The sequence below is a fragment of the Chironomus tepperi genome, unplaced genomic scaffold (genome assembly GCF_022539635.2).
Source record: "Chironomus tepperi strain 1889 unplaced genomic scaffold, CSIRO-AGI_Ctep_v1 contig_85, whole genome shotgun sequence".
NCBI classification, from domain to species: domain Eukaryota; kingdom Metazoa; phylum Arthropoda; class Insecta; order Diptera; family Chironomidae; genus Chironomus; species Chironomus tepperi.
Window position 1 is genome coordinate 2,838,507 of NW_027226207.1, and position 12,964 is coordinate 2,851,470.

Here is a 12,964-nt window from a genome sequence, read left to right on the forward strand (position 1 = left end):
AATATTTTTCTTTTGGTGAGTTTGAGAGTTGATATTGAGATTGTAGAGTGGATTGAGCGCATAATTCTTGTAGAATGAATACGATTTTTACAATTTTATGTGAACCATACAGCAGATACTCTAGAATATCCTTTTAGAGCACTTAATTCCATTTTGGCAGTCAAATGGCTTGAAAATACTTGAAACTTAGGAGTTAAGAAGGCCTACCTGTCCTATGTGGAGCTTAGGTTACAACAGAAGGCTTTTTATCTTACTCTGTTGCTAGCTCTGTCACCTAGATTGTACAAATTCTCTGTTCGCACGTTGAGCAGACATGCTTTTATTATTGTTCTGCGCCAAGTAGTTTTTTAGTCGGGCATCAAGTTACCAGTGGTGGGTTATGGGAGTAGATGATTTGAATGTCCATAGTATGGAACGCAAAAATTTGGTATGGGTATATACTGGTATATGTTTCGAAAAACCCTTAAAAAATGTAGAATATCTTCGAAATAATGGGTGGATTTGACCCCTAAACCGCCCTCATCCCTGAATACTCCTCGCTTAAAGATTTGTAACAAACCATTTAAGTTCAATGAATTTTTATCAAAAATCAACCTAGACAGCCACCATCTCAATCCGATCCAATCCAATATATCATATCGTCCCATTTAAAACCTCCATTCAACACCAAAATGTAAATATTAAACTCATCGAAGTGTTAAAAATTTTAAATACCTCATTTGTACGAAAGCACGAAAAATCAAGAAGAACGAAGAAGAAATAAAGTAAGTAAAATAAGTTGAGCTCACAAAATTGTTCATTATTTGATCAATATTAATTTCTTTGAGGTAAACATAAAGTAATGAACATAACGCGGTTAAATGATAAAAGAGAGTAAAGAAAAGATGAGAGGAGCTTGAGAAGAAATGTTTCTGCTGCTGCTGCTGCAGTCTTTGTTGTTGATGATTTTAAGTAGTTACTTGTGTGAAGTTGGTGCATTTGGGAGTTAGAGTTGAATTTTATTAAAAGTGAATTTTCAAGTCTTTAGACGAAGTTTTTTGGGTATAAGCACCAAACCTGGATGAAGAACCCAAGGGTGGGATAAAACTGGAGCACTACGAGGCCTGGCTGCACCTTTGAGTAAATAGCACTGGATGTAGAAAGAAGGTTTAAGTATGCTTTGTGCCACGCTCCCTAACAACCTAAGTAGCTCAGTAGTAGCAGCATGCGACCGAAGATCGTAGGACGTCGGTTCAATTCCTACTCGAGCTATATTGAGGACAAGTGTTCTCCTTCTCTAGAATATTAGATTTAGTAAGGTTCCGAACACTAAGCACCTGAAATAACGAAAAATTAGAATCCATTAAGACTTAAAACTGCTTAAAAACCACAAAAAATGAATCTTCTACCAACTGCTCAGAGGCTAACTTCCCTCAAATCCACATTAAACTCTCAACAATCTTCTCCATGCTTCATCTCCAAAAAGCATCATTTAATGGACTTTTAAATAAATCTTCTTAACATAACGCGTTAAAAATGGAATGTTTTGCTTTCTTTATTTATTACTTCTTTTCATTATATCTGTGTATTTAAGAACATTTTCATTCAGATTCAATTAAGTCCAAAAAAGAAGAAGCCTCAAATTTCATCGGAAAGAAGTCAATGAACATTTTGTTGACTTCTGATTGCAGCTAATCAATTGATTTATTATTTTACTAACTGTAAGTAATCGTCATGACACAAGAAAAAAAAGAGGAAGGAGAAGAATGTTCCATCCTTCGCAGTAGAAGTTAATAAATATTTTATGAAATGTCTATTATGCTTTTATGCCTTATTTCATGTCCTTCGTTTCGTCAATAAAAGTTTTTATTGAGCTAGCAATAGAACAAGATCTGAAGATGCTCAAAAGGACCTTTTACCTTCACAAATTCAAATTTTAACGGTAGCCTCAAAAAGAAGACTCAAAACAATAACCCGGGAACAAGAACTGCAGGAACTGCAACAAAATATAAATTCTTTATGGCATTGAGCGCATTTTCATTCAATGTGGATTTTAAACCATTAACCTTGCATGGAGCTGTTGGACGTACAACATTGTTTTTGTTACTGCCACATTAAAGTGTGAAGTGCAAAGTACCCATTAAGATTCTCTTTTCTTTATCTTCCTTTTGCCTTCCTTTTTTTTCACAAAAAAAAAACTAAGTCTTAACTCAATACAATCGAAAAAAAATTGACTATGACTGACTTTCAAGCTGTTGTCATAAAATCTTTGCGGTTTTGTGTTTGTGATGATAATGCTTTCCAATAAACTGATGATATGAATATTTTTTGGCTCTGTTGTGTGCCTTGATGCTGTAAATTTTGGAATTCTTGGAATTTTGGAATTGCTTGGAGTTATGTGCTGCTGAGGGTGTTGAAGGTGAATGTGAATTGACTGCTTTTGACCGGGAATGTCATGAATTTAAAGCTGCAACTCTGACAATCCTTCAAAAATTCTGAATTCCTTTACTGCCGCTCACCCTTTTTGATCCCAATTTGAGATCACCTTTCATGTTTGTTATGACAATTGTTGACCACAACATGATACAAATTCTCTCAATTCTTGTGTCTCTAGACAAAAAGTGACTTCAAAAAGGATCCGAAATTCTGCTTTTTTGAGATTTGAATAAATAGACACAAATGGACAGGAATTGTTAAGGATTTCTTCATTGTGAAGTGTCTTTTATGTCTATCGGCGAAAAAATAGTCATAAAGATTTTCTTTTTTGAGAGCAGGGCAATAAGGATGTTTATTTATACTAAAAAAGTATTTGTAAATAATAAAAGTTGGCTGTTTGATCCTTTAAAAGTTGAAGTATTATTGGATATTATAAAACTTGAATTTGGGTTATTGTAAAAATTACTATGAGGTTTGTGTTCGAATCCTTACTCATACTAAAGGCTCTCGAAAGGATAAATTGACTTTCCAACAAACTATATCACGAGATATATTCGAGTCCACACCATTACATACTTACTTTGCTGATCATACAAATCAATTGTGATTCATGGCCTCTCTTAGATTGCGTCTGAAGTTGGAACTATCATTGGCATCCTATTGCTAATTAACGATATCATCTCTTCTGACATTGTCTTTCCATACAAACCCATGCCCTCTCGACTAAATATCAAATTATCCTACCTATCTACCTACTGATTAACCAAGGGTTGTTAAGGAGTCTAGCACAAACTCCACTTAAGCCTTCTTCTCAATTCAGTGTTCATTTCAAATTCAATCTGCACATTTTCTTCATGGTAGCCAAATGACAATCACATGGCATCCGAGTGACAACTTTTATTGCAGTTAACAAGCATTAAGGCAACCAATAGGCTTCCAAGAATAGTTTGTACCGACCAGGAAAGTTTATATCGTTGTTGAATAAAAACGTAATTCCAACAATCTCCAAAAAATTGAAATTTAGATACTTATTCCTTAAGAATATACTTACCAGACAATCAAATTGACTCTAAGCCAAGCCTCATGTCTTTCTCATAACAACGACCGTACACATACACATTAAATTATTTACGGCTAATTAAAAAGAATGTTTTATGTTAGGTACGTACTACGTAGCTTGTACACATCCATTGAGAATATATCAATATTTACAGTCCATTTTTTTGCCAACAAACAAGACAAGAGATGTTTCTATTTCTGAGAATGTCTTTAAAAGCCTTAAAGGCGTGAAAAATAATTTATTTATGCTTATTAAGTTCAAATAGAATGAAAATTTCCTGTTTTTGTTGCAGAATGTATCTTAGCCGTTACTGCATCTGCAAATGATATTTCTAAGAAATTTTTCGTCTTCTTACCTAAATGAAATGATATTTTTGAGGATGTAATTTAAGTTGTTTATACAATAGGATGTTTACTATTTTTATGGTAATGCTATTTAGTGCTCTATTGTTGTTTTGTTGCAAATTATATTTAACAGGAAAAGAAATGGAAATGATACAAAAAAAAGTTAACGAGATTTACAGGTTTTGTTATTGTTTCGTTTTTATGGAACTAGAATGTGATTTGTGCAGACTTATTTTCTCCAAAAAAAAGGAAAAACAACTAATGATTAGATTTCAATATTGAAAATATTTGAGAATTGAACTCAGAATATTAACTTAATTTTCATTTACTTCCATAATCTCTCTACTAATTCTGATTTAATTCTGAACTTTAAACAAATTTGAATTAAACAATAAAAAGCCTCAATTTCAATTAACCGAAAAACAAATCCAGACACAAAAAAAAAATCGACAACTCATGAATTTCACCTTATTTTTCATACCCGAATCCAATCTCTTTCTCTCCATCGTGCTATTTATTTGTAATAAATTCCACGGTAATACCGTAGCCGTGAATAATATTTAAACTAAAAAAAATAACAAAAACAACAAAAAGTATTCAACTTTAACGCTCAATTAATTAAAATCAATAAAATGAAATGAGAAGAGGGAAAAAGTTGATGATGACGATGACGATACAAACATACACGGTTGGATGGAAAAAGAAAGATAAATTATGTAGATTTTAACTTTAAACAATCACAATAAGCACACTTTCTAGATAGGGTATTGTATCAGGAAGATTAAAAAGTTTTATTCAAATTTTAACGGTTTTGTACAATTCAAAATTTAGCGGCTTTGCCAACTCAAATTATAACGATTTTGTAAAAATCAAAATTTAATCGATTTTTTAATATTTAAATTTAAAAGATTTTGTAAAGTTCAAATTTTAACGGTTTTGTAAAATTCAAAATCTGACAACATAGTAAAATTCAAATTGTAACGATTTTGTAAAATTTCAATTTTAGCAGTATTGTAAGATTCAAATTTTAACGGCTTTGTAAAATTTAAATTTGTATAGTTTTGTAAAATTTAAATTTTAACGGTTTTGTAAAATTTAAATTAAAGTTAATAAACAAATTACACCATCACTAACTACATAATTCAAGTTTCCATCCACTCCAACTGTTGATGTCTTTTGAATATTTCTTCATATCCACGGATATAATCTTAAATCCAAAAATGTCTCCATATAAGCACAACATTAATCTCAATCTTATAGTGTTAAATGATCACAAATTTGCTGCCTTTTTTTTCTTCATCGTCATCCAAAAAATGTGATCTGACTGTATGTCTGAATGGAATGTGATGAGAGAATATTTTGCATATAAAAAAAATTCTTCTGGAACCGCAGAAAGAAATGAGATGGAAAAAAGAAAACAAAGCAAAAAGGCAAAAAAAGAAAGAAGAAGATGAAAAGTCGTAAAAGAAGCAGCAATCTTGAGTCTTATTTTTTCTGTTCCATAAATTTTTATTTTATTACATCCATCGAGGAAAGAAAAGGTCAAAGAAAATGACAGCATTACCTGCTGTATACAAATTATAATCGATAGATATTTAGAATGTGCCCCGTCGATGTCTCAACAGATTCTTTCTAATAGTCATTATCATCATCATCGTCAAAAGAAGAAGGAGGCTCATAAAAATGAGTCTTTAACTGATTAATAAATCTGCAGAGTTGGGTGCTGTGGTATCGGGAAATAATGATTGAAATTTAAGTTAAATTTGCAATTTATTTGAATAACTTTAAATTTAATATTTCTAAATTTTCCGATTTTATTAAATTAAATTTTTGGAATTTTACTTTTTAAATTTTAAAATTTCAAATTTTTGAATTTGAGTTGCTTCAAATTTAAATTTTCAAATTTAAATTTAAATTTTGAATTTCAAAATTTAGACATTTTAACTTTTATGATTTAGAAACTCTTGAAATTTCAACTAAATCTCTTTTTTAAGGTTTTGAAATTTAAATTTTTATCATTTTCTTAGATTTTAAATTTAAAAGTTATTCAAATTTTCAATTTTCAAGTTTTTCAACATTATTATTTTAAGTTTTGCAATTTTAGAATTTAATTTCAAAAGATTTGGCAATTTCAATGTTTTAAAATCTTTAAAATAAAATTTTATTTTTTTTCAATATAAAGATTTAGAAAATTATTCAATTTAAATTTTTAATTTTTTTAAAAAAAATTTAAAATTTTTCAAATTTGAAAATTTTTTAAAATTCTAACATTCAAAAATTTAAAATTTCAAATTTTTTAAAATTTCAAATTTTTTCTTTCTTTAAGTTTAAAATCTTTTTTCAAATTTCAATTTTCTTGAAATTTTAAATTTTCCAATTTCCAAATTTATTTGTATTCTAAATTTTTAAAATCTTTTAATTTCAAATTTGTGAATTTTCAATTTTATAAATTGTCTATATTTTTAAAAAAAATTTAAAATTTCAAATTTTTAAGATTTTATTTTTAAAAAACCTAAACTTTTTCAACATCTTACAAATTATCCTAGTTATCCCCACTCATATCAACCCAAAGTATCCATCTCTCTAATAAAATCACATTAACTTTTAATTTCCAACTGTTAAACTGTTAAATAGAAGGCGAAGACAGGCGCAAAGAGACGAGAAAGAATTTTTTCAGACCACACACAAAATTTTCACACGCATTCTCGCCGAAGAGACTTCTTTTTTGGCTTATAAAATATCGTATTTTTTTTTTTTTTTTTTTTTCATTTCTTTTTTGGTTGTATCTCTAACAGCTCGTTAAAAAATCACTTTCTGAGCTCAAACTCTCGGGTAAGTTCTTCTTATTTTCCTCTGTCTTTCTTCATTTCTCTTTTCATATCATCTTCGTTGTGTGCCTTTTTTTTTATTTTGATGTTCCTTCTCGAATTCAATTTTTCTTCTCTTTTGATTCCCTTGTACTTTTTGTATTTCATCTTGTCGTCGTGACTTCTCATTTCTGCTGTTGTTGTTTTTTCGGTTCTCTTCTTTGGCACCTTTTTTGGGATAAATAGTTTAATGTTGTGGATATATTAGACACTATAATCGTGCGATATAGATTTGGGAGGAAGTGTTGTCCCTTGTGGTAAGAAGCATCTGCAAAAAATTGTTTCGTGCGATATTTAATTGATGAGTCATTGCGATGGGGGGATGGAATGGTCTATTGGGGATTTCTGAATGACATCGGAGGAAGTTGTTTGGGATTTTAGTGAAATTAAGCTTGTAAATGGATGTAATACGTCTTAAACTGTCTTAAGGATTTGCTTTAGGGAATCATAGGATGGATGGTCTGCCTGTAGACTGTATCTTGTCGAGATTCGAACCTAAGACTGCAGAGTCGGTGTTACAATAATTTAGTACCGAAATATTCAACCATTTCACCTCCAAGCCACTTTGACGCCCTGTTAAACTTACGTATTAGCCCAATATATACCATTTAATTCCATTCTTACTCTAATCCCTCAAACTAGCTTCACATTATTCTAATAAATTCAAATTACACTTCGATACATCATTAATATGAAGTGGAATGATAAAAGTGCATTATTGGATATAAATCGAGCTACAATAAAAAAAACAGTCAATAATCCTCAGCCACTTCACTTTCTTGCTCTTTTATATTTCATTCTTACCTTGTCTTGTTCATGTCTCACAATTGGGCATCCATTAATAAAATGCTTCTTTCCTTTATTTTCTATTAAACAAATCTGTGGGTATAAATCTAATATAAGACATAATATGCCTAAATATACGTCCATAAAGAGATGGTTTATGATGCAGGGTTGGTGCTATATTTAGGAGATGCTGGAATATTGGCGTAAGTGACTCAATTTGATGAGCTAGAATCAAAGGATCAAGTGGAGTCAATTCAAACAGCCAAAATGACAAATTTGCAAACTTCAACCCCAAAAACCCCTTCTGAGTCTACTCCATATTTCAATCGATCACATCAGCAACATCCAACCCTGCAGCACAGAACAAGAAGAACGAAACAAAAAAATCAATTTAAACTGATATGAAATTGTAAAAGAAAAGAAGGCAACAGAACATGAATACAAATAGAAATGAGATTTTTATAGTCAGATATGATGCACATTTAGTGAGTCTAATTCAATGTTTGGATGTTTAGTGTTGGTAATGCGACGAGAAGAGATGAGAGGAGCAATAAAAGGCGCATTAAATTTAGATAAGCCTCCGGTTGTGGCTTGTTTTGCTTGTTACTGTTTCTCTGTCTTTTGTTTTTATTCCTGTCGGAAACCTTAGAATTGATTTGAATTTTACTTTTTGTTGCTGCTTAAAGCGCACATAAGAATTTTTTTATTTTTAAATGCTCTTGAGTGCATTTCTTGTGTTAAACCGGATTTAATTCTTGTATTTGTTTTTATTTTTTGTTGGATTTTCGCAAATGTAATTTTATCAAATGAAATTCTTTAAGAGTTTATTTGGTTAATTAGTTTTTAACAAGAATTCTTAAATGCGATAAATTATTTGTGTGAATTTTTTGAAATTTAAATTTAAAGTTGAAACTCAGAATTTGAATTGAAGAATTTGATTAAATTTGTTAAAATTTGAAATTCTTTAAAATTTAAAAATATTTAAAATTTTAAGGATTTAAATTTGTCAAATTCAATTAAATAGTTTAAAGTTAAAAATAAATTCAAATTTCGAATTCAAAATTTCGAAATTTTTAAACTTTTGAAATTCAAAGTTTAATAATAAAATAATTTTAAAATTTAAAATTAAAATCAAAAATAAGGATTTAAATTTTTCAAATTCAAATTTCAAATTTAAAACTTTTAACTTTTCAAAATAAAAAAGAAATTTAAAATTTAAACTTTTTAAATTCAAATTTCGAATTCAAAATTTCGAAATTTTTAAACTTTTGAAATTCAAAGTTTGAGTTCAAAATTCGTAAATTTCCAAAATAAAAATGAAATCTAAACTTTTTAAAATTCAAATTTTGAATTTAAAATTCTTAAAATTTCAAATTCAGATTTAAAATTCAAAATTTAAAACATTTCAAAATTTTTTAACATTCTCAAATCAAAATCCCTAAATACACCTGTAAGTCCAAAAATCAAATTAACAATCCTCATAAAATCAGCCAAAAAAATCCATCCAACACGTGATGGATTTTCTGTGTTTTAAGCCACAAACCAATTAATTAATTTAAAGCCTTTTTGGTTGAGATTAATTGGCTGACTTTGCTAATGACTTCACTTAAAATTAATTTTCAGCAATAAATCTCTAAGTTTCTCTTTGATGTTAACTCTTATATTTTTTTGTATGTGCTGTGAATTTATTTACGATTTGATGGAATAAAAGCAATTATGGGTTTTTGGTTTGAGTCACAAATGTTTGTGTCTAAAGACAAATGTGATTGACTTTTTGCAAGGAGAGTCTTTTTGATGTCTTGCGAGACGGCATGGAAAGGAAAGTAAGTTTGGACTTTTTTGTCATTGCATTTGATGGAGTTTTTTGAGTCATAATGATGCCTTGTCGTTTATTGAGCTTCATACTCCATTACTTATCTTGCTATGCTTCTAATGCTCTAAATCACATCAAATTGGCTCCTTATTCACTGCAAATGAAGATTATAATGTTCATATCCTAATGACCATGCCAATCTACATCAGCAACACCCAAAAATCATCCAAAATCTCGCAATATTCGCATCAAAATTCCTAAAATACATCTCACCTCCTAATGACAGCTTTAAGACAAAAAAGGCTCGATTAAATTAATTTTAAGCATAAAAATTTCAATGGAATTTCCGTTCTTTGTTTGCCCACTGGTTATTATAATTAACTAATAAGCTTCGTCTACTTTATGATAAATATGGCTGGCTAAATATTTTCTGATGAACACAAAAAAAAACTAATCATAAATTTAATTTTAATGGTGTGATATAGTCACAATTATGGAATTCTTTGCAGACCATCCATTTTGATGGAAATTAGGAAAGGAATTGTGCTGTGCAAATATTTGAGTATTGATGGAAATTAAGAATGTGTCAGAAGTGATTCATAAAATTTAGTAAATAGATTTCAGCACTAAGCTGGTATATATGAATTCAGAATGGCTTTTAACTTCCTTAAAGTCAGTTTAGGTCCTAAATAATGAAATACAGGACACATGAACTGTATTATTAAACAAGATTGCGGTTCTTCCAGGACTTATTTTCGTGTAAGAACACACCACGACGCTGAAAATCTTCTTCATAATTAAAAGCAATTAGTCATAGGACATAATTTTAGAAGTTTACAATCTTTATTTTACTATACCTCAATATTCTCAACTTCAGATCTAGTTCTTTACAGATTAGGAATCAGCATTTTCATACTGATCATTACAATTTCGTTCTGCAACATGCAACTCAAGTTGCATAACTTTAAGGAGCATTTCTGCAATACTTGCAAACTTGATTAGCAGCATCAATTCCACTTTGAACAGCACCTTGAACAGTTCCTGGATACATTCCATCAGTAGCTTCTCCCGCAAAAATCAAAATTGGCTCATTTTTTCTATTGTAGATGGATTCAGCAAGATGCTCGTGATATACACCAGCTTTCTCTGCATCCATTGAAGGATATGAATAAGTTCCTAAAAAGTTATCATTACTGAGCCATTTACTTCTTGTCATAGCTTTTGGTTTAATTAAGGATTTTCCAAGGAATTTCTCTAAAGCCCACATGCAGTCATTGATAATTTTTTCATCACTCGATGCCTCAAATTGATCAATTTTTGGTCCAGCTATATATACTTCAAGCATATTCGGGAATTCGTCGACCATAAAAAATGCGGAAATTCCAAGCATCCATTCACGATTTGTGGCTTTTGCTTCATCTTTGTCGGCATCTAACCACAAGAGTTCATATGCTAAAAATTCATTCTCTTCTTTTGTCCAAAATGGCTCATCAAATTCCAAAAATATTTTTCCAGCAGCTCCAAAACCCATAGTTTTTATTGCTAAAATATTATTCTCAGGCAGTGCAGGTGTAAAGAGTGTTTCATGATATTTTTTCAAAACACCGAGACTCGCTGTGAAAATGACATATGTTGCTTCGTAAGATGTTCCATCAGCGCATGTGACAAGAACTTTACTGTTTACATCACTTGCATTGTATTTGATATTCGTGACCTTCTTATTAAGATGAACTTTGCTTTCTATGTCGATGTATTCCGATGGTTTAGGCAGCTTTCTCTATAAGGAGATTGATTAATTTGATCAGTTTAGTATTTAATCCAGGAAGACGCAAAATAATGAAATACGGCCACAAGCCGGTATGTCTCTGGTCTGACTACCCATTTGACCAGATCAGATACCTGACCAGTGTCATGGCAGAATGAGGCCAAAGATATGTCGTGTCCCTTCCTAGAACACTTTGTCAAGGAACTACACGACATGGACCTTAATGTTAATCATTACTTACCGAAATAAAGTCAAATACAGTCTTATATCCTTGCTTCTTCCAAGTATTATATAGATTTCCATAAATTTTGGCTTCTGCAGCACTAAGCTCCGCTGACATATCAAACCATGATTTTAAAGCACAATATCCATTGATGTTCCTTTCTGCATCTTCCTTCATTATTTCAATGATTTTCGGATCAAGGTCTTTAAATACTGGAAAACTGTCATTTGTTGTAACTTCTCTTAGAGTTTCTAAGAACATTTCCCCAAAAGATCCAGAAAAGTTTTTAGCTTCTTCAATTCCAGTGTAAATGTCATGATTAATTTGAGAAATATTCGTAAAAAGCTCTTGATCTGGCTTAGTTCCATTAGAAAATACAAACGTTAAAGACCGTTCATTGAATGGAGTTGTTCCCAAATCAAAATGTTTATGAACCATTTTATAAACGATGTTACCATCTTGTCCATGAACCCACTGTGCACCTAAGTCTATATATCCATCACTAAATGGAATTGAGTTGATTCTACCGCCAATTCTATCCTCAGCTTCCAAAATTACAATATCATCGATATTTCTTGACATCAATCTAACAGCTGCTGAATATCCACTAGCTCCTGCTCCAATAATGATGACTGACTCATTTATTTTGGCCATCGTTAAAGAAAAGAGAACTAGAATTATTGCTATGCGCAACATGATGTGCTATAACAACTTTACAACTCTGTATCTAAATCACAAATAAATTCAAATTATTTAATTGAGCTTCTTTTATAATCCACGAACAACACAATTTTATAAATGTTTGTGCTATTTTAATAAATGTGATGTTGTTATCAGCTCAATAAAGTGATAATCAGTTCAGCCGGTGAGAGAACATTTCACCGATTGAGCAACACTAATCAGTAGATGTCATTGAATATGACAAAATGCACAACAAGAAACAAAAATATTCATCCAGGAGTGTATTCATCTCAAGATATGGCAAAATTATCAAGACGCTCATCCGACCTATAGTGCTTTATGGCGCTGAGTCATGGAACATGACTGCTGCAGATGAACATGCAATTGGAATATTTGAGGTGACCAATACAAATGTAGAAGCAATGCAGTACTGTAGCAGCTATATGATGAGACTGATATTACAAAAAGAGTCAAGGTAAATAGGCTCCGATGGGCTGGAAATGTTCTTAGAAGACCTGTAGAAGCTCGACTAAATAAAATCTTTAGATCAGACTTTGTGGATGATAAGAGAGCTCGTGGTAGACCGAAGAACTCCTGTAAGGAAGCTGACGATAGATACAGCATTGCATTTTGTATTGGCAATTGGTCTGTTCGGCCATTGAAGTAAGTAAGTAAGGGTGTATTCAGGTATTCAAGAAGTTCTGAAATCTGAATTCTTCAATTTTGGAGCTAGGGTTTTTGGTGACAAAAATCTTGAAATTACTCCTCCATTAGGCTCTTGATCAAGTCGTTCAAGAGTTGACCTAGAACTAAAATATTAAGAAAAATTTTAAAACTTTAATTTGATTTTTTTCATATTTTTTTATTAGAAATATTAAAATGATTACATATTTGACCGATTTTGTAAAGACAGCATCGACGACTAATCTATTGATCTACGTTCTTGGAAACTACTGTATCAAAATTTCTTGTTCATTCAGTTTCTCATAAGATCACTTTAATCTGGAAAT

The 12,964-nt window shown here is 30.7% G+C and overlaps 1 protein-coding gene across 1 annotated transcript; it reads right to left on the minus strand.

The window, feature by feature from the left end:
* Positions 1-10,147: 10,147 nt before the first annotated feature.
* Positions 10,148-12,040, minus strand: LOC139086351 (spermine oxidase-like). Its single transcript, XM_070634775.1, has 2 exons — positions 11,292-12,040; positions 10,148-11,062 (listed from the first exon to the last, which is right to left on the minus strand). The coding sequence occupies exons 1-2, from the start codon at positions 11,967-11,969 to the stop codon at positions 10,250-10,252; spliced, it is 1,491 nt and encodes a 496-aa protein (XP_070490876.1). The 5' UTR covers positions 11,970-12,040; the 3' UTR covers positions 10,148-10,249.
* Between the last annotated feature and the right edge of the window lie 924 nt (positions 12,041-12,964).